We start from the raw sequence: 22011 nt of genomic DNA on the forward strand, positions 1-22011 counted from the left end.
ATGGTATATACACATCAAAACATAAAATTATAAATTTGTGCAGTTTATTGTATGTCAATTACACCTCAACAAAGATGATCCCCAAAAGTCTATCCAATGGCTACTAGTAAGAATGGTTATGGTGGTAGCAAAAAGGCCAAAAGAATTAGTCAGTGGGGGAAAAAAAAAAAAAAAAAAAAAGGCACAAAAATTACACATACAGTATCTAAAAGACATGCATGGGAATGGGGCAGCAAAGGGGAAGGCTGAAAGTAAAAATACAAACTGTTAGGTCCAGGTGGGATTATGGGTCATTTGTTTTCCTTTTCTCTAATTTGCAAATATTTCCTAATATGATTATGACTATTTTAACTTCCTTATAAGAAAAGAGAAAGTTAGGGGCGCCTGGGTGGCTCAGTCGGTTAAGTGTCCAACTTCGGCTCAGGTCATGATCTCACTCACAGCTCATGGGTTTGAGCCCTGTGTTGGGCTCTGTGCTGAAAGCTCAGAGCCTGAAGCCTGCTTCGGATTCTGTGTCTCCCTCTCTCTCTGTGCCTCCCATGCTCACACTATGTCTCTGTCTCCTTCAAAAATAAACAAACATTTAAAAGAAAAGAAAAAGAAAAGAGAAAGTCAGGGGTGCCTGGGTGGCTCAGTTGGTTAAGCATCCAACTTCGGCTCAGGTCATGATCTCACGGCTCGTGAGTTTGAGCCCCATGTCTGGCTCTGTGCTGTCAGCCAGAGCCCGGAGCCTGCTTTGGATTCTGTGTCTCTGTCTCTCTCTGCCCCTCCCCCCCTCACACTCTCTCTCTCAAAAATAAACAAACGATACCAAAAAATTTTTTAAAGGAAAAAAAAGGGTAAAGAAAGAGGATACATTATTTTATACATATAAATATATATGAGCATATACATATATATTTATAGGTGTGTAGCTGCTTCCTAGAATTTTGAAACAGATGCTACAGAATCCCTAGGCTGGAAATATGTTGAACATTACAGTCAAATGGGGCTTTTCTCTGTGTTAATATCCTTAAAGATACCTGATGTACTCATACTGAATAATTTCTCAAATAACCTGCATACCGTCTTCATCATGCTCATCATGTTGTCCCTCTGCCTCAGCATTTTCTTCCCCATGTTCTTCCTGTTCATCATGATGATCCTCTTCTCCAGCCACACCCTCCACCACCTCAACCTAAATCCAGAATCTCATTTGTAGACAATCAAAGTACATAATAAACCCACAACTCTACCAGTGTTCCTCCACAGCAACGTAAACTTAAATACAAAGATCGCTAACTACAGAGAATATTAGCAATCAAGAGTTTGAAAATCGTTGGCTAGTGACAACGTGCAATCAAAAATTATGTCAGATATCCTAAAATTTGTAATTGTCGTCCCTGTGCAGAACCTTAAAATTAATAGTTTAATAACTGGATGGAAAGTGTATGTTTTTTTTTAACTTCCACAGTAATAAAATTTACCTAATGAATATGCAGTATCCATTCTGCCTTCAAATACATTGCACAAAACTGCTAAAACTTTTTTTAACATTGAGGATATCCTTTCTATTAACCCTAAGTAAAAAGCAAGCTTCTGTTTCCAGTTTTGTATTATCCACTGAATCAAGGATTTAAATTAAAGTATTTTTAACACATACAACCACAAATGAGAACACATAACAAAACTCTAAACGTTAGAAGCAAACACATGTAATGGTAGTAAACTACTATTAGTGAAACTTCTTCCCTCCCAAATAAAAGCGTCTCCTCTACCACAATTAAAACAATTACAACCACCTCTTCCACGTCTGCTGAAACAATGTCATCCTGTTCTTCATCTCTGCCCCGAACAGGCTGCGACTGGCTGATGCGCCTCTGCTGTGGGTTCCGGATGATGTAAGAAGACTGAGACTGACTGGAGCTGTGGAGAATCAGGAGCTTATGAGGCCACTGCTGCCACACGGCACACTTTTTATGCTTCTCAGTGTCATTCGGTGTGACCCACTTACTAGGATGTTATTTTAAATCTGACCTAAAAATTCTTGGAAACTAATAATCCATAGATCAGAAAAGATGGACCCCAGAGAAATTAATTTTACCATAGAGATTTAACTTAGAAACCTCAGAATTATTTCTACTTTTCTGTAAGTCATTTCATATTTGTTAATGCACATAACTGAAGCACATGAGTCCTTCCCACTGAAATAATCTCCAGGAAGTATTTTTCCTTCTCCACTGCCTTCAGTAACAACAGTCCTCAACTTCCAAAGGCTCCGACAGCAGCATTCATCCATTAACAAAGTATGAATGGTGGTGATAAGTATGCTTATTACAAGTGATCTACTCTTCTAAGAGATCTGACATGACCTACTTTGCATCAGCTTATTAACCACTGACTTGTATGTAGAGGGAAAACATTAGTTGAAAAGTATGAATTTGAAAATAGAACCATAACAAAAGGTGGGTGGCCAAAAAGTTCTACTTCCTTAAAAATCTGCCTTGGAAACAAACAGCCAAGAAAAGACAGATGCCTCCATTATAAAAGGAAGGGGAGAATGACAGAATGCAGCTTAAAATGCAGGTCAGAGATCAGAAGATGGTTGTTAAATAATCCTATGACCTACTATTATCCTTTATTTACAAATTAAGAAACGTTAAAGACCTTTAAACATGTTTACACTGATCCTGTTCTTTCCTCACCTCAGCTGCTCTTAGAAATAAGAATCAAACCAGTTACACATGAAGAATCCACTCAAACTCTCCACCTTCAAATACACAAGTAGTCTCAATATAGCGTTTAATACTAGAAATTTAAGTAACTGGTTCTTCACAGAGCCAGTGAATTACAAAACATATGAGGAAGCTCAAAGAAAATCTGAAGAGATAAAAAGGGTATTTCCAAACTAAGATTTCAATATTTCCAGTATTAAAAGATAAAAGTCAACATTGTGTAAAGCCACAATTAATTAGTATTCCTTAAAAAGAAAAAAAAAAATCCTGGAACAAACATCCACAAGATCTATCGTCCCCTCAAAGAACATTAAGGAGTTATGCACTTAGTATGTATAATACTAATAACACCCAAAATATATGATACCCCCCATTCAGTTTTCTTCATACCACGATTCAACTTTTTTCCCACTAGACTTCCTGGCACAACTATAGTCCTGAAGCCCTGTCTAACAGGAGTTGTTAAAATACTTCCAAATTTTGGGAACTTCTAGTTTCAGCAATTTGCCAACTGAAGAGAAATCCCTCTTGGTGCAGAACACCTAAATACATTAAATATTTAAAAACAAAGCACAACTATCCTGGTGATAAAGGGAAACAATTGTACTGAATAAGCTTGAGAGCAATGGTGCCACCATTAACACCAAAGCCATCTGCTGATGTCTCTTAGGCAAGAAGGGTTCCAAGGAGCCACAGATTTCACAGGAGACAGTCTGGAGTATAAAGCTTCTACAGCATAGAAATCTGTTCTGTCCCCCCCACATAAATAAAGCCAAACATAAATCGGGAAAGGGTAACCTACTTCAAGAGACTTACCTATCTATATTAGCCACGGCTGGATGGGGCAGGAAAAATATCTCTTCAGAGAACTTTTTGTGGTGGTGGTGGTTTTATTTTTGAAGGAGGGTGAGAGCATGGTGGGGAGGGGCAGAGAGAGAGAAAGGGAGACAGAGGTTCTGAAGCAGGCTCCATGCTTACAACAGAGAGTCCAATGTGGGGCTCAAACTAACGACTTGTGAGATCACAGACCTAATCCAAAGTCAGACACTTAACCAATGAGCCACCCAGGTGCCCCTCTTCAGGGAACTTCTAATTACAAACCTGCGCTCATTAAAGTTTAGGACTTCAATTTGTACTGTAAGGTATGGTGGGTTTGTGATGATTAATCCAAAGTCTCAACACTATCAATAAGGACCAAACAGCAATTATCTCCCCTTACAGTGCCATCTAATATTCAGGAATATAGGAAAAAGGTAAATATCCATCTAGAATTATCTCTACATATGTTTAAACTTTAATCACTGTATGACCTTGGACAAGTAACCTGAGTCTCATATTCTTCACTTTTAAAATTAGGATGATAGTGGTTATCTATGAGTTATTGGGAAGATTAAAACAGGTGATGCATTTACAACGCTTAAAAGTTCCTAGTTCATATTAAAATTTCAGTTAACAATTTTTGTATGAGGCATGGAGACAGAGAAACAGGTTGATTAATAAGGACATTAAGAGTTTTAAAGAGGTGAAGGGAAGGGACAGAAGAAGGAAAAATACTAAACTCAAAACTTTACGTTCAGTGGAGTGATAATGTACCACCTACCACCCCACACAAGGGAAATCGCAGAGACTAGTCAAATGTGTACTTTTTACTTAAGACATGCCTGAAACACTGATCAAAATACATCCTTACAAGAGGGAGTGATTGTACCGTATAATAATGAAGGACTTTTACATTATATCAACAGTTGAAGAAAACATTACACTATTATCTTTCTTGATGATCCAATGAGATCTCCTTCTGGGAAGACATGACAGACTGACTCAATCAATCAAGGTGGATAAAGTGGAGAGCTGAAGAATGCACAATACTTAAATAAAGAGCCTAAGAAGCAGGGCAAAGGGACACAAAAATCTTGATACTTAGTAAGAACAGGCTGATGGGCACTTTTTAAAGTGAAGATCACCCCAAAAATCTTTTCAACAGATAAAAAGTGTTTATGTTCCGGAACATAAACACAAAGTAATACCACTTAAGTAACCAGGGAGCTCCTCACAGGGCTATCAGGCTCAGCAGACATCATATGGCGCCCAAGCAGATTTTGCTAACAGAATCACTGGATAATGGGGTATGTTTAGCAAGTCTGAAAATATACAGCTTGATTCGTAACCATTTCCAGCAAATCCTGAAAGCCTATCAGTGACAAAGCTACCATGAGAAAGCTTTGACAGACAAACCTGGACTTACATTTCAGGGTATCCTAGGAGACCTGACAATAAAGGAAAAGCTGGGATACATACTGGCACATGGAATAATGAGAACAGTGAGAGAGCAGATACTGAACACATCAACTCAGATGAAACCCAGGAATGAAGTCTAGGGAAACTGTGCTAAATTTAATAAGGAAGGCGTGCCTTAGTATCACAGAGATGTTTTCCAGGGAAGAAGAAGAGGGTCTTTAAGTCCCAAAGATCTTCATTAAACATCATTATGATTACACACAGGAACAGAATCAGACGTGAGAAAGCCAAATAAGCAAATATTTGCTAAAGATCACTATAGCCCTCCAACTCAAAAGTATGACCGCTAAACCGTGAGCACACTGGCACTACCTGAGAGTTTATAACAAATACAGAACCTCAGGCCCCACCCAGACCTCCAAAATCTGCCTCTGCATTTTAATAAAATCCCCAAGTAATTTGCATGCACATTTAATCAAGCACTGTGCTAAAAGACACCAAAACGTTTCAGTTTCTAAACATTCTGACTCAACAAGGTTACAGTCTAGTTACCAATGGGAAAGATAAGTAAAATTTAAAAAATAAATAATCTTAAACTAGAAATATTAAGTTGATGAATTGTTTTAGCTCTCTCCTAGACAATATGGTTGTTGTTGAGAATAACAACCTGCCCGCCCCCTAGACAGGAAGTATGTCTACAGAAGTCTGAACTTTCTTACCAGATTACTTTGTTGGCATAATAAAAACAGTGCTTTTCCAACCAAAAATAAAACCCACAACTATAAGCCTATTACCTTAGATGTGTAGGCACCATGTATAATTTTTCAAGCGCTCTCACAGGTTTCAAACAAAATAAAATCTTTACCATTTGTTACATAAACGATCATGGACCCCTCCAGAGTGCTTATAGAAAGGTTTAGTAAGCCAAACGTGACATTTCCAAAGAAAGAATTAGTTAGAATCTGTTACCAGATAGAAACTTACCTGCTAGACTGATCAGATGATGGTCGTGGTGGCAGTGGTTCCACGGAGAACAGTTCTTCACTGCCTTGCATGGCATCTATGCTAGTACTAGCCAGAGTGAAAGGTGCAGTCGGGCGAGCGATCCCCATTCTGACAGGAACAATCAGCGACTCTGCTACATTGCACAGTTCTTCTACAGCGTAAGGTAGCAGTGCTTGGAATACACGCTTGCATTTTCCAATTGGCTGTGGAATAAAGTTACTGAAGCAAAAGGAAAAAACAGGAATCTTTTATGAAATCTTTTCATACACACAATGTTATCATTATCACAAAAAATGTGTGTAAAGTGATAGAAAAGCTCGGATCAAAAAGGATGTCTTACTTTTTCTTTTTGGATGAAGCCATTTCCACACTAAGAATGACAAAAACTCTTGCCACTGAACGCAAAAACCTCATTGTCACAGCAATAGCTTCTTCTCTACGTCCAGGTGTGTATTTGTTTTGGAGTTCTTTCACGAGTGTACCTAGTAGAGTATCTAAAAGCTTTAAAAATTGTGATAACTCTATTAATGCTGAGACATCTCTTAAGATGTTTGGACATTTATAAAGCAAAAAGTTCAAACACCTTTTCAATATTACCATTTCATAATAAAAATCTCAAAATAAATTTTACCAAAACACTTCTAGTATCACTGATTAATTTATGCCCATGCCTACCATGTCTTTGACCTACAGTAGGCCTCGAATGTCTGACTTCCGTTTTTAGTCTTCTAGTTCTATGTGTATCATACATAGAAAAATAACAAATATATCAAATCAGAGAAAGAATAATTTCACTCACTATAGGGTACATATGGAAACAGCAAAGTAGTTTCAAATATTTATATTAATAAGTTCATAATCCCATCCCTCTCACTTAACCATTTTTATTGTTACTTTCTCGGTCTCATTTCTTTGCATCATCTATCATATACATATTAATTATAGAGACCATCCAATTTCATGTTATTTTGGGGTTTTCAAATGTTACTTAAAATAACCTTTATTTCTAAGTTGCCGCATTACATTTCAGCAAGTGGCTGGGCTATAATTTGATTCAATAATCTATTATTGGCTCCATCAAGTATTTCTTTTCTATATTTTTTATTATTCTGTAACATGATTTTTTTTCTCATGTCACAAATTATTTCTTTATGATAAGTCGAAGGGCACGGATTTTCTTTCTTCTTTTAAATGTTTATTTATTTTTGAAAGAGAGAAAGAGAACACGAGGGAGGGACAGAGAGAGGGGAGGACAGAAGATCCGAAGCGGGCTCCATGCTGACAAGTCAAGAGCCCGATGTGGCTCAAAACTATGAACCGTGAGATCATGACCTGAGCTGAAGTTGGACACTTAACCGACTGTGCTACCCAGGCGCCCCAGAGGGCACTGACATTCCTATGGCTTGTGATATTATTGCCAAGTTGTTTTCTAAAAGAATACCAATGCAATGCCACCCGATCAGTGTCTGAATGTGTTCTTTTTCCCATAACCTCACCAGCACTAGGTTTTAGGATTTATATTCTAATTTCAGAGCAAAAAGGAGTACTTAAAAAAAAAAACATTTGCACTGAGTCAATTTTGAACACTGCCCCATACATTTTAATATACTGTTATATTTTTAGCACATTTTAGGGTTTTTGTTTAGAATGAAAGGAGTTTCTGTGTTGAGATATTTAAATCACCCCCAAATTCCATTCCCCTGAATGTACTGTGTAATTAGACCTTATCAGTACTTAGGAGGTTGGATCAATAAAATTATGGGAAACTAAGTCAGAAAACATTCTTTTATGTACTTGTAAACAAACCTCCAAAGAACTTACCAAAATATCTGCTGTACACTTGACTATAAGGCAATGAGTGAAACAGTCCAGCCGAATGGTGCCACTTTGCTGATTGAGGTAAACTTGCTCTTCTGGCAAAAGATGGCCTATCCTACTGCTGGCACTGAGACTTGAGGGGGAAGGAAAGACAATGCATTGTAATCACCTCCATTAACAGGGGAAATACATAAATCTAAAACGTTTTTAATGAATACATACGGGTCTTTATTCTCCTGTGAGCCAAACATAATCATAGATTTCAAAGCATTCCAATCCTGTAGAACACGCTCCAATGCAAGCTGGGCAAACCTTGGGGGCTCTAAATCATGATCAGGCATATCTGAATCTAAGCAGAAAAAGAAACAGTGGGTAAGACAAAAATAAATAAAATCTTTTTTATATGTGTCACAATTGTCAGACTCACCCACCTTCAGGATTGGCTGTTTTTCTATTACGATCCTCCCTGATCCGAGGAGGTCTGTACTGGCAGTGCTCTACTGTCTGCCTTGCAACTGTCTGCACTAAAAACAGTAAGAGGTGCTCTCCCCTGCAAAATGGAACATCATTGTGAGCAGGGAGAGGGGGAGGGCTACTCAGATGTGCTGTGTTTTTCCAATTTATGTCCTAAAAAACCCCACTTGCCTGCTGTTTGGCAGAGTGACCAGATTAGTGGCAGTGAGTAGGCGATAAAGTAGATCAAGACGAGCAGATTTCTGTCCAGCAATTAGAGTTTTACACTTACATTTCTCCCAACAATCACAATACGCTGTTGGTGATGTCCGTTTGAGTCTAGAAAGAATTCATACACAAGTACAAAAAACAAAATTAAAAAAAAAAAAAAAACAAAACCACAAACATCTCTATTGAAATCATGGAGATATAACTTACTGACCCAAGATAGAACCCTTGTTAATATTTAAATGCAAAGCGTAATAATTCTTAAAGCATACTTAACTACAAGTATTACTTAGTGGCATGAAGTCTACAGAGCAACTCTCCTGAGGGATCTTGTAATGATTTGAATATAGTCACGTCTTCCAGAACATCTTCCTTAATTCCCTATAGCCCCCATTCAGTGTAAGTGGTCCTCCTATGTGCATCTAATGAGCCCTAAAACCCTTATGAGCAAATGTTTCTTGCTTGTGTCCCCTGATAGGACTGTAAACCCTGCAAGGACAGAGACTCCCTTGTCCACCACCACCCAAATATCTAGTGTGTAACAGCACTTACTAAGCAATCAATGAATAGATTCACTTTTAGATGTTTAAATTAAGGAAGAAAAACATATTAGCCAAAGTTCTTTTAATAAAAGTAATAAATAAGCACCAATGCAATATCTATAAACATTTTCTACTTGTCCTGTATAATCATTTATTTTAAAGCACAATAGATGGTTTTTACAAACCAATTCTCTGTTAACCATAACATCTACATATCTGTGGCACAATTATAGCTGATATCCCTGCTGAGACTCTAAGGCACTGCAAATGTTCATGCTGGAGTATTTTATTGCTTCTTAAGTCTGTGAAAATTAACACACTAGCCATGGTAACTCTATTGCTGGATGAAAGGTTATTACATTCACTTTAAGAAGTAAATAAAGCACAGGCCAAACATTCACCATTTTTCACTTAATACCTGTTATGATCTCCTGCTAGGAGACCCTACTATAGACTGAGACTCTGGAGAGAGAATATAGACAAAAGCAAATGAACAACATTTCAAAGTACACTTTAAATCAAGAACCACATTTTAATAAATAAACTGGCTTAAAGAGAACAACTTGAGAAAACCTTATGCTTCCTGAAAAATGAAATAAAACATTATCTTGGTACAGATTATTTTAATACAGCAATATGAATCTAAGCAGTTTATATAATTAAAGAAAACTAGAACTGTACTCACTTGCAATCATGACCTTTATGACAGACTCTTGCACATTCTGTACAACAACAGAGTGACTCCAGCAAGCCACAAGTTCGACACTCAAAAATATCCTACAATTAGAAGGGTTTATTTCTTAGAAGAATATAATGTACATTTCATTAGCTTAATTATTTCTAGTATTTTCTGAAGTCCATCACCATGAAAGCAGAGCAAAGCTAATGTGCTATGGAAACAGAATCATAAACGGGTACAGCACTGGAGGTACAACGAATGGAAATCAAATATTTATCAGTAGGGCAAAAATAATTCCTATCACCACCCCCAAAAAGGTGCTATAGCTATAAAATCTGTGTCAGGAGCTGTGAATCAAATTATGCTACTGCGTGAAGATTTCTAATTTTCGTGATATCTAATAACTAATTTAATGATCATCTCCTTTGCCTCACTTATTTGGGAATAAAAATTATTTTTCTTTGGAGAATTTTATAACTCAGAATAAAAAGAAATATCAGACTCACAATTCCAGAGCTAAGAACTATAGAACTGTAATGCTAGTAATGGTGAAAGGGGAAAAAAGAAAAGAATACCTGAAGACAGCATAAATACAAAGAAGTCTAAAACGGCCTACCTGGTTAATGTGCTCTGCTCCTGTCCATGTAAAACTGCAGGTATCATTACAACATAACACATATAAGGGTGAGTCATCAGGGTTGGTACCTGATGGGCAAACCATTCCCATAAATACATCTTCCTCTTTTTCACTCGAGGATACTTCAGCTAAAAAGATTAAGAACACAATAGTTCACATACCAAGATAGGCCTTAATCACAATCAGCTACTGCTTTACTCAAATGCAAAAGCTCTAACATTTACACAGTATAAATCAAAACTACTATATATTAATTTTAAAAACTGAAATACAGGGTGCCTGAGTGGCTCAGTTGGTTGGGCATCTGACTCCGGCTCGGGTCATGATCTCCTGGTTACTGAGTTCAAGCCCCGCATCAGGCTCTTGTGCTGACAGCTCAGAGGATGGAGCCTGCTTCGGATTCTGTCTCCCTCTCTCTGCTCCTCCCCCATGCACTCGCGCACGCTCTCTCTTGCTCTCTCAAAAATAAATATACGTTAAAAAAAAAAACCCAAAACTGATACACAAGTCAACATGCAAGGAAATCCAGTCAGTTCTGGTGCAAAATAAAGCAAACTGTAATTATATCATAACCACGTGACAACAATACACCACACCTCAGCTGAATACACAGCTCTATGTTATGCAGTTAAGATTCAAGTTCTAGCTCTATTTAATAAATTATAGACAATCACATAAATTTTAGAGTCTTCTAAAGGCTGGGTGTAGGAACTGATATTCCTTACTGCTTTCTATTAAGCAAGAATTCCAAGTCAGAAGGAAGAACAATAAGAAATCTGGCCTATTATTTCCATAAATTTGTATCATGATCAACAGTTAACCGCTGGCAGGTTCTATCAGTAACCCGTCTTTATTTTCAAAAGATCAGTCATGGGACACCTGGGTCGCTCAGCTGGTTTAAGCACCTGACTCTTGATTTTGGCTCAGGTCATGTCACGGTTCAGGAGAGCAAGCCCTGTACTGGGCTCTATACTAACAGCACAGAGCCCATGTGGGATTCTCTTTCCTTCTCTCTGCCCCTCCCCTAACTCCCCATTCTCTCTCTCAAAATAAATAAACATTAAAAAGAAAGTCATTACGTTACCCATCATGCATTTTTTTTAATTTAAAAACTTATACCAGCTGTTTTTTGGTGGAAAGTTCGAAAATACAATATACTTGAAAAAGGTACAAACATGAATTTTACACACACAAATACACAAAAGAATTATCTTGATAGCTTCTACTCAATTATTTCATCATGCAAAAATTAGGTTTGATTAATTGTATAATAAATGTAGAAAAGAATCTTTTCAAATTAAAAAATAAACAACTCTTTTAGGACTTGTAATAAATTACCTTTTGCAATTTTCTGGGCTGTTTCTAAGATGGTAATTGCAGCTGGATAAGCTCGGCCACTTACAGCTGACATAAATGGGGTCATCCCTCTTGCGTCCCTAAAATGAGAAAAATTATGCATAAAAATATTAATTTTTAAATATTTCCTTTCTTCATTATAAAAGAAATGTTCAAGATGAAGCAAAAAAGTCGTTTTGTTGTATTAAATAACGTCCTACCACTCAAAGGAAATCCCTGGTGGTATTTTCTAGTCTCCTATTACCACATGTAAAAAAGGAAGCCCCTCTCTAAGAATCCTTGTCTCTCTCAACCATGCTCTCCTTTCTTGGTCTTAGTGACATTAAAGAATAAATCAGCAGGGGCTCTAGAGTCAGACTAATATTTTCTAGATGTGGTGATGATAACAGGCTCTATCTCATACAATTGTGATGAGGATTAAGCCAATTGTTACTTAAAAGATTTTCATTTGCTTAGCAAATAAAATGTACTCAATAAATGTTAGCTATTTTTATGTATTTTCTCTTAAAAATGTACCTTCAATATTCTTCACTGAATTTCTATTCCCTCCTGGATCCTTTGCAATTCCCCAAATTTAGTCCTCAACCACCTGTGCCTCTCTCTCTCTGATCCACCAAAGCAACTACCACTTCTATGATGATAACACAGTTCAAATATCTACACTTGCTTACTTGGTAAGTCTACTTAGGATTTCCCAGTGATACTGCACTTTCAAAATGTCTAACAACTAAAATCACCTTTCTCCCCAAACCCACTCTCTACCTATGTCGGCCAACAGCATCACTGTTCCTGGGAACTAAGACAAAAAATCTGGATTCTTCATGAAGTCCCCTTTCTAACTCAATTTTTTGCTCTTGCATCTAATCCCTTTTTTCCATTTTCCAGTTCAGTTTATTGTAACACATATACTAAAGGCAACAGGTAGACATAAAAAAACAAAGCCTCAACTCCAGTCTCTACTCTTACCTATTTTACTCCTTTTTTTATGCCACCATCACATTATTATTCTTATAAACCCACTGTGATACTATTATAGTCTAACCAAAGCCATCTGAGGATTCAAGCCCAAAGAATAGAGACCAAAGTGGTGGCTTTAACCTACTTCTTCAGATTCAGTGGCTATTGTTCTCTTCTAATCCTCCACTTCTAATCAGATGCATCACTGTTTCCTTAAGTATTTATACTTCTCCATTTTTATGTTGTTGCTCACTCTTCTCCCTACCTATTCCCCCAGCTTCATACTATCTCCCTGCTCAGATAAGAATGAGCCAGCTGAGAATAAAATCCTCTACATCTTTACTAGCCAGGAGGATTTTACCAAAATTTACTTTCTTTAGCTTATGTTATTAAAGCAAACTCCAACCACCCACACCTAGGATTGGAGGGAGTTGGGAGGAAGGGGGGTACGGAATGCTTAAATTGGAAATAATGTTATTTTTTAACAATCCTTCATCCTCATCGCGCACACACACATACACATACACACACACACACATACACACACACACACACACACACACGCATCACCATCACAGGCATGCTCTCAAATTAAGATTCAATGCTCTGAAGTATTCTCCTAATACTTTATATATTGCCAAATACAATTAAAGCCAAGAACCTTTCTCAACTGGGTCATCTGTATGGTAACCAATTTCCAGTTATACCCCTTGGAAAATTTTATTAGCAACTCCAGGAAATTCTCCTGTATTTGTAATATAAAAAAGGAAACAAATGACCAATTTGAGAATGCCTATGCTTATTAACTAAAGGGCAAAAGAACTTTGCCTTTCCTCTAATTTGTTTCAAAGCTGTCATCAACAGTACCAGCTTATTAATAGAACGATGTATTCAGTGTTTTCCAAATAGTTCATGTATTTTCTCAGAAAAGGGGTTGGGGGAAAGCAACTACTATTGAAAGGGCACTAAAATAACTGGTGAACTAGAAACACACTGCAGAAATGCAAAATGGATTAAAAATAGAGAGAAAGGAAGTAAGAACATTCAATGAATTTTGAGACAACACCAAATGACTGAACGAATTGATAATACCCTTAAAAAACACCAAAAATTCAAGTGAGGAAATAAAAATAGAAAGACATACCTTTCTGAAACAGAAAGAATATATTGGCATATATACCATTTTTACCTATGCCTCAAACCACTAATAAATTAGTAAGCTTCTTCTGTAATAATAACTTATTTCCAAGTCAGTGACTTATTTTACTAGCGGGGGCAGCCTTCATTCAAGTAGTAAGTTCACAAATTATGTTCATTATGGCCTAAGGTCAATAAGGCTTAAACAAAAATCTCCTTGCCCTTAATAATAAAAAACTCAAAACACCTTCTTGTACTTAAATATGGAGAGGTTGCTTAAGGGTGATGCCTGGGAGTCTCAGTTCTGGAATTAAGACATGGACCACGGTTGGAATTCCAGTCACTCACTAGTTTTGTGACCCTGAGTGGGTTAATTAATCTCTAAGACCATTTCTTCAAATATAAAATGGGGATAGTATTACCTACTCCAGACAGCTATTGCTAGAATTGGAAGAGTTAATCCTTTGGCACAGATAAGAGCTAACTTTTATAAAAATGCTTATTGTTATGAATTTGTAAAGGAACATAAACAATCATGCTGAAAGCAGAGCTATACTCTGTCAACGGTTAGTGAGCACTTATCACATAATACTTATCAAAAACTGCATAATCTCATCGTGATTTTGCAAGTCCAAAAAGATTTCCAAAGAAACCATCAGAATCATCCACAGAGTTTTAGCATACAGATTCCAGGCCCCATCCCAGACCTACTGAGTCATACTTTTGCTGCAAAGTTTGGGGAAGAATCTGTAAAATTTTTTAAGTTCTCCAGGTGACAGTGATGGAATTTATGAATTCACATTGGAGAATAGCTATGCTGTGATTTTTTAACACACACACACACACCTCCTGATCAAACTTATGTAAAATTGGTTTGTATTCATTTAGTGTACACTGTATTATACTGGAGTCTTTCATTGAAGGGAGCTTAGTTAATTACAGAAGGAATAAATGCTAGATTCTGATCAATTAGTTTAAATTCACATAAGATAACTGTTGCCCATACATTGCAACATCAACTTAAACAGTGAAAGGAGCTAAGCTAGATCTTCATATCAAAAGCATATTAGGGGCGCCTGGGTGGCTCAGTCGGTTAAGCGGCAGACTTTGGCTCAGGTCATGACCTCACAGTTTGTATATTCAAATCCCGCATCTGGCTCTGTGCTGACAGCTTAGAGCCTGGAACCTGCTTCAGATTCTGTGTCTCCTTCTCTCTCTGTCCTTTCCCCACTCTCACGCTCTCTGTCTCAAAAATAAATAAAGATCGAAGAAAAAAATTCGTTAAAAAAAGTATATTAAACTTCTTACTTGGCAGAGAGGAGTTCTCGTAAATAGGGCTGCAGAACAACACTGTCACATAACAATTTTAATATAAAATGAGCATTGGCCTTCCGATCCTTGGATTCTACTACAGATGGCTCTGTGGAAGGACCTGTAATTAAGCAAATCCATTTGGTAACAAGAGTAAACAAGAGTGAAAAGAATATTCTGAAATAACATTAACAAAGAACCATTAAATAAGCCAACAGAAAAATATTCTAGTATTAGCAATAAACTGCTAATTTCATTATACAGAATTTAAACACAACACATTTTACAACTCCCAACTGATTTTACAACACTACAACCTCACTGACATATGAAGATCTAATTCAGAGAATTAGATGTTTTTCAAGCCAAGGTAAGTCTCGTTGAGATAAAGTGTGGCTTTGTAGAAACCCAAATGCCCAGGCAGATAAAATAGTACGGATTCTCACCTGGAATGGTGGAGGTGCTTGGTCCTTGACCGGTGCCAGTCGCTGCTGTGGTAAGAGATCCCACAGCAGGGGCCAGGATAAAATCAATGTCACCATCTTTCAGTAAACAGAACAGCAGGATGTACATCATTATAGGCAACATATCCCTAACATTTTCTCTTAACTGGCCTTAAGGCTTTTCTCTGCAAGCCAAAGGTCAAATCAGACAGAGGTTTAAGTGGGAACTTGTTTTCCAAATTATAAGAGAAGGAATCCTCTGAATTACTGATTTGTTATGATGTATTACTAGTTAGCTTCTTGCCAGTGTGGGAAATATATTATCTCAATAAAACAGCTTCTAGAATTTTAATTTTTAAGGTATAAACCCCTTAAACCAAATCTTTGCAACTAAACTGGTTACAATTTACTCATTATGCTACTTTTAAATACTTCAGATTTCTAAATATCCCATTCAAGTGTTCCATCTCCTTTCTCTCAGGACCTTGTTTTTTTGCTAAACACTAAATAAAATAACAGATCTTACCAGGATCCATCGCAGGAGGGTCAGGAACCCAACTAGGGGGAGCTATGGGGGGTGAAACTGGATCCTGGTGGTCACTGGATGAAGCTCCAGCTTCATGTCTACCCAAACCAGCTGCTCTCAACGAACGTCTCATCATTTCCCGTAACCTCAAACTAGAAGAACATGGACAAAATCAGAGCTCACTACCATGGCTAAATGTAATGAAAAGGTGTACAGAACTCATCTGAGATCAAAGTTTGTTCTATAAGCAAATACTCCAGGCAAGGGAAGTGAAGTACAAATGCCAATTCTGGAATCACAAAGTCAGTGAGGGATAGAAATGAAACTGGGGGCACCTAGTACCCAGTTCAGCACTAAAACCACTATATTAAGCTCCCACACAAACTTAAGCACAGGGAACAAAACTTACGGTGAAGACTAGAAAATAATCTTTCATACATTAAGGTAAATGAACAGCTGAACATTAAGACAAAAAAATTTCTGTCCCCTGTTTATAATCGGTGAGAATTAAGTTTAATAATAGACATCAGCAAACATACTAAGTAGCACAAAACCGATATTGTTAGCCCACTAAATAAAATCCCTTTGCTGTGATCTCAAAAACAATTAAACTAATGTCCACACAGTGAGTAGTTTTAAAACAAAGACCAATTTAGATTTATTTTTTATACCCAAGAAAAAAAAAAAAAAAAAAAAAAGGAGTTTTTTTTAACAGTACAATTTGTATCCCAAGGAATTTAATGCAACTGGAGCTTGTAAAATGTGTTAATGTCTGGGCGTGATTTTTTTTTCCTCCTGCTATACAAGGAAAAAAAATACTGCACAGGTGTGCACATCACTAAAAAGAAAAGGAAATAATCACAAACACAGACCTTGTTAGGGGAACTGGTAACTACCTGTATAAAAATCTATACCTCTGAATAAAAGCTTACAAAGCCTACAAAATTAACACATTACGAACTAACAGCAATTAAAGAGAGAGCATATGAGGCAAATCCTTTCCGTCAGCCACAATTTTAGAGCTTCTAAATGAATAAAGACTAAAAATTCAATTATAAGGGCCAGGCAACACATAAGGGACTTCATTCTCCCATGCAGATTTAATCCCAGACACAACACTTCTCTGATGTGAAAGACCTACCACCTTACCAGGTGAGCATTATATATATATATATATGTCTACAAATAAGTTAATTTAGAAAGATTTTTATTAATGTTTGAATCTTCTAATTATAATTGTTATGTAATCCGAGGGTAAATGTGTTTTTCCATATTGATACACTTTCAATTTCAAAAGGACAAATTTTCTAAAACTTTTACAAAAATTTCCTTTAGAGGCTACTTTCAAGAACACATCTATTTTATAAAGCTTATGTATGACGATATACCTCTGGGAACAGAAACATTCTTTGGAAGATTCTGCAAAGTAAATTTTAATGTCTTAAATAATGTATTAGTTATTATAGTATTCACTATCAAAAAATACCTACAAGTAATTCTTTTATGGTATCGAGATCTTCTCTCTCCCAATTTAGATATCTGAGTTTTTATAATATGGAGGGGAACAGGACATAGGGATTATGTCAGTCGAGGTCACTTCCCTGTCCGAAGACATCACCCACAGAGAAAGGCAGTCTCCTTACCAGTTAACAGCACACACCAGGGTGACTGTTCACATTGTGATGTTCCTATACAATTTTAAGCTCAATATATATACTTGGTATCCTAATGTGTCTTACTCAAAACAGAGAAAAAAATCAGTAGTAGCTGGGAGGCACTGCATATAACCTGAAAATAAATACATGTTTGGGGCCTATTAAGAAGAATGCTTACATCAGGGTCACAAACTCAATGCCTCCTGGGCCTGGAAGGCAGTATCAATTGAGGAAAGGGCAGTCAGGTATAAGAAATGGGGAGTAATGGCAAACTAGAAGCATACATGCTCATGTGAAGGCATTCAAATTATAAAGAAAAAAAAAAAAATTTAACCGTGCACAGGCCAAAAAACATATGTGGGCTATTCTCCAACCTCTAGCTTAGAGCAGATTAAGAATAAAATGAAGATAAGTGGAGACCATAGTCTCATCTTGAACTTGCAAACTCCCAACTCTGTTGTTGTGATGTAGTCAATTCAATATTAAATGAGGGGGTCATTCCTTTGTCATTTTAAAAAATTGTCCTTAACCTCTTTTCTTCATTAGGTCTTGGGAACATTTTTAAGTACAATGCCCAGCTCCTCATATAGATTCTTTAAAAACAAAAAACAAAAAACAAAAAAAAGAAAATTATTCTTCAAGATGTTGTACACAATTCATGAAGATTCACCTGTATCCTCAGTGGCTGAGGACAATACTGAGGAGATACCACCTTGGCTGCTAAGATTCAGAGTTTTGACATTTCTTCGATAGGCTTGCCTGGAGTCATCGTATTTTCTGACAATATGGAAGAATTCAAGGATGATGTAATTTCCTCTTTGTAAGCACGTTATATCCATGCTACAGAAGCCTTAGAATCCAGTCATGTTCAAACATACCACTGTGACAAAAAAGCGAAGGTCATGTGTCTTCCAGATTAACAATCTCTAGAGTACATACACCTGCAATCAGATGCATCAATCAAGCTTTCCACTAAATCTGCCCTTTGTACTCAGGAACTATGAGTCACATAACAAAACTTCTGAGTCAAATCATCATCTGAAGACATTTAACAGTACTCCATTCAATATTGAAATTGCATCAGTTTTGAGCTTACAGCTCATGAATCCCAGCCTGCATACTCATCAAGGGGCATCGCCTAGAAAATCCATTGTAGGCTAGAGGAGGGTTTCACTTCAATGAAGCAGAGTCTGTGGACTTCCTACTGCCCGGCGTGGATAATAAGACTCCTGTGCTTTCATCTGTTCAACCGGCAGCCCTGAGTTTGAACTGGTTAAGAGCACTGCAGTGAAATCTTCGGCAAATGCCTCAAAGGAGCTTACTCTGCAAATTATTTCTGTGAGCAACACATCACCCACTCTTGAAGCTCCTTTTAGTCTTTGCCTTCAAAATAATCCTTACATGAAAAAAAGATGGCAGCACTGGCATTGGACCAACCATATCAGAGTCCAACTTGATCTGTACCTGTATTTTCCCTGAGGAAATGAAATACCTGAAATAATTCAGACACTAATTTCTTCAAGAAGAATTTAAGTTGCTTTCCATTTTAGACCAAACACTTTGTCTGCCTAGTGTAGTCCTAAACAAATAAGCTGGTGATAATTTCCATTTTGTATCGTCTATATGAGGTCTTTGTACTGTTTTAAATTACAATTTGGTCACCCATAAATAGTTTTTGATAAATTTCATTTCAGGATATTTTTGAACCCGGGAAGCTATCAACTTGGTACCAATTTTAGAAGAATCATTTTTAAAGGGAAAGTTGGATATGGAACAGAAAATAGGCAAAGAGACTCTTCACTTTAAGTAGACTTTACAACCTATATCATTAGCACAGAGAGCAGTGCTTCCGTCAGTGATCTGTCAAGTGTCCAAGAACTCTGGCTCTCGTGTCTAATATACATGTGCTTTTTCCTTCAGAAAAAAAAAAAAAAAAAAGGAAAGGAAAGAAAAAAAAAAAAAACTATATCCTGAATTCTTTATATTTTTCATCTATTCAAACACCTAGTGATTTTTAATGTTATTAAGGTTTGTCCATCCCACAGCCCAGAGAGCTGAAAATTTTAAATACCAAACATTCATAATACACACCAGCCTTTTGTTTCTTCCCAGATCATTAAGACATCTGAGAAATTGATCTAAATAAGTAATCTGAAAATAAAAGATTGAAATTCTTTCCATTATTGTTATTACTTGTTCTCCAACTAAAGAAAGTAATTTCCTAGGAAACAAGGGTGATAAACTTAAAACACATCCAAAGAATCAAGGTTGAACTACATGTCTAAATTATCTCAAGTTTCTGAAGCATCCTAGGTCCTACTGTTCTACACTTAAAATCTAATTAGATATTATCAGATCTTTTTCCCAGGGTGATATTTGGAGGAATAAAAACAAAGCAAAAGGACCTGTCAATTCATGCAAATGATAGGTGAAAGATGTATTTTTCTGAACTTGGGTTCTGTTTCCGCCAATTAAACTTTCCTGGTAAAAATCACATTACCTTCGACTACTTGATGATCCAGCCCGATTACCTGGGCCATTACTTGAAACAACGGATATTGCATTTGCAATGGCCTCAACAGCAGAAAGCCTTTCTGCAAATGTATTTCTTTCAGAACGCTCTGCTTCTGAAATATAAGAGAAAAAACTAGGATTAATTTAAACTTCAAAAATAATTAAGAGATTAAGTATGTATAGGCCATTAAATGCTAACTACTCTGTACTTTAGTGCTCTAATTCACATACTAGAGATAATGAATAGCTTAATTTTTTCCTCCTTAGAGCAACAGACACTGAAGACAGATTTAACTATGATTTTTAATATGTGAGTTATTTCCTTATTCTGCCTTAACTTTCAACCCCCAAAGGTCAAACATAAGATTATTCATAAGTAGACTGAAATCTAGCTTTCACTACCAAGGGAGAAAAAGACCCATCATTCGGTACCTCAGTCTTGGTTTATATACTACTCATCCCCCTTTAATGATAAGGAAGTAAACCACCACTCAAAAATGCAGCCACAGAATGTCACTGGCAGAATTCAAAATCAAGAAAAACATTATGAATCACCCAGTTGCACTTTTAGACTTTCAGATTTCCCCTTCATGTAGCCAACTAAAACCTTTATGGCAAAAAACCTTATTTTTCCAAAAACATCTCATAACTCACTAGGTTATTTTTCCCTCTACATTATGAAAACTGGGATAAAGATGGCTTCAATACAACTTGCCTTAATTTGTTAAATAATTCTCATGGTAATAAAAATCATCTGCTATTATAAAATCATTAAATCTCATTTTAAGCATTGCATATGATGTCTGTATATATCAAAGAATAGAACTCAAGACAACAAAACACACGGATAAAAATTTATCTGCTTATGTTACATACTCATCCTAGTAAGACAGGCATCTTCACCTTCTAAGAAATGTCAAAACTCCTAGATTTTACAAAACAGAAAAAGTACACACAAATTCTTCATAGTAATTTCCTTTTCAGTGTTATATTTTCGAAATTGCCTAAAATTCCTTTTATTGTTTTTAAAAGTTTTTTAATGTTTATCTATTTTTGAAAAGGAGAGAGACAGTGTGAGCAGGAGAGGGGCAGAGAGAGAGGCAGACACAGAATCCGAAACAGGCTCCAGGCTCTGAGCTGTCAGCACAGAGCCAGAGGTGGGGCCTGACTTCAACTGTGAGATCATGACCCGAGCCGAAGTTGGATACTTAACCAAGTCACCCAGGCACCCCAAAACTGCCTAAGATTCCTTTTAAAGACCTTGTTATAGTTCTTATTCTCACCCTCTTCTTCTTTAGTTTCCTTATTGCTCGTTGGAAAACAAACTGATACACAAGCATGCAAAATATTTCGGTTTCCATCACATCTGTGGCTGATGAACGTCTGTAGCATCTGCAGATTCTGCTCTAAAACAACCGCTTGCTCAAGATTCATGAGATATTGTCGACAGGCCTCATAGTCACAGCGTAGGATGTGCTGCATTAAGGTTTGTTTCTGTGCTCAGACAAATTACGAAAAAAACTTCAATGAATTTGAATAGCACATCACACATGTAAAAAAACATAATAATATAATCAGCTCTGCAAGTAAGGAGAGACAATTTCAGGTAGCCTGCCTGCCAAAGGAGTTAAAATTAAGGGTGCCCTTTAAGCAGAATGTACAATTCACAGGAATAGAGAAGGGTGTATAAATTTTCTGTAAAGGACCAGTAAATATTTTCAGCTTTTGCAACTAACTCAACTCTGCGGCTATGGTGGGAAAGCCACTATACACGATACACAAATGAATGGGAGTGGCT

The 22011-nt window shown here is 36.8% G+C and overlaps 1 protein-coding gene across 6 annotated transcripts in view; it reads right to left on the minus strand.

Annotated features, from left to right (window-relative positions):
- UBR5 (ubiquitin protein ligase E3 component n-recognin 5) overlaps positions 1-22011 on the minus strand; it is a 137248-nt gene that overhangs the window by 31367 nt on the left and 83870 nt on the right. For 5 of the 6 annotated variants that reach the window (XM_042923393.1, XM_042923396.1, XM_042923395.1 and 2 more), the window contains exons 21-36: positions 21497-21707; positions 20200-20326; positions 16045-16196; positions 15522-15617; positions 15073-15196; positions 11653-11750; positions 10294-10442; positions 9684-9775; positions 8421-8567; positions 8207-8325; positions 7998-8124; positions 7779-7908; positions 6298-6458; positions 5937-6176; positions 1782-1905; positions 1066-1177 (exon numbers count right to left, since the gene is read on the minus strand). In XM_042923393.1, the coding sequence (XP_042779327.1) occupies positions 1066-1177; positions 1782-1905; positions 5937-6176; positions 6298-6458; positions 7779-7908; positions 7998-8124; positions 8207-8325; positions 8421-8567; positions 9684-9775; positions 10294-10442; positions 11653-11750; positions 15073-15196; positions 15522-15617; positions 16045-16196; positions 20200-20326; positions 21497-21707 (2209 nt within the window). The remainder of the gene's footprint in view (positions 1-1065; positions 1178-1781; positions 1906-5936; positions 6177-6297; positions 6459-7778; positions 7909-7997; positions 8125-8206; positions 8326-8420; positions 8568-9683; positions 9776-10293; positions 10443-11652; positions 11751-15072; positions 15197-15521; positions 15618-16044; positions 16197-20199; positions 20327-21496; positions 21708-22011) is intronic. The other variant, XM_042923397.1, reaches the window with a different exon arrangement.

This window comes from Panthera leo, chromosome F2 (assembly GCF_018350215.1).
Source record: "Panthera leo isolate Ple1 chromosome F2, P.leo_Ple1_pat1.1, whole genome shotgun sequence".
Taxonomy (NCBI): domain Eukaryota; kingdom Metazoa; phylum Chordata; class Mammalia; order Carnivora; family Felidae; genus Panthera; species Panthera leo.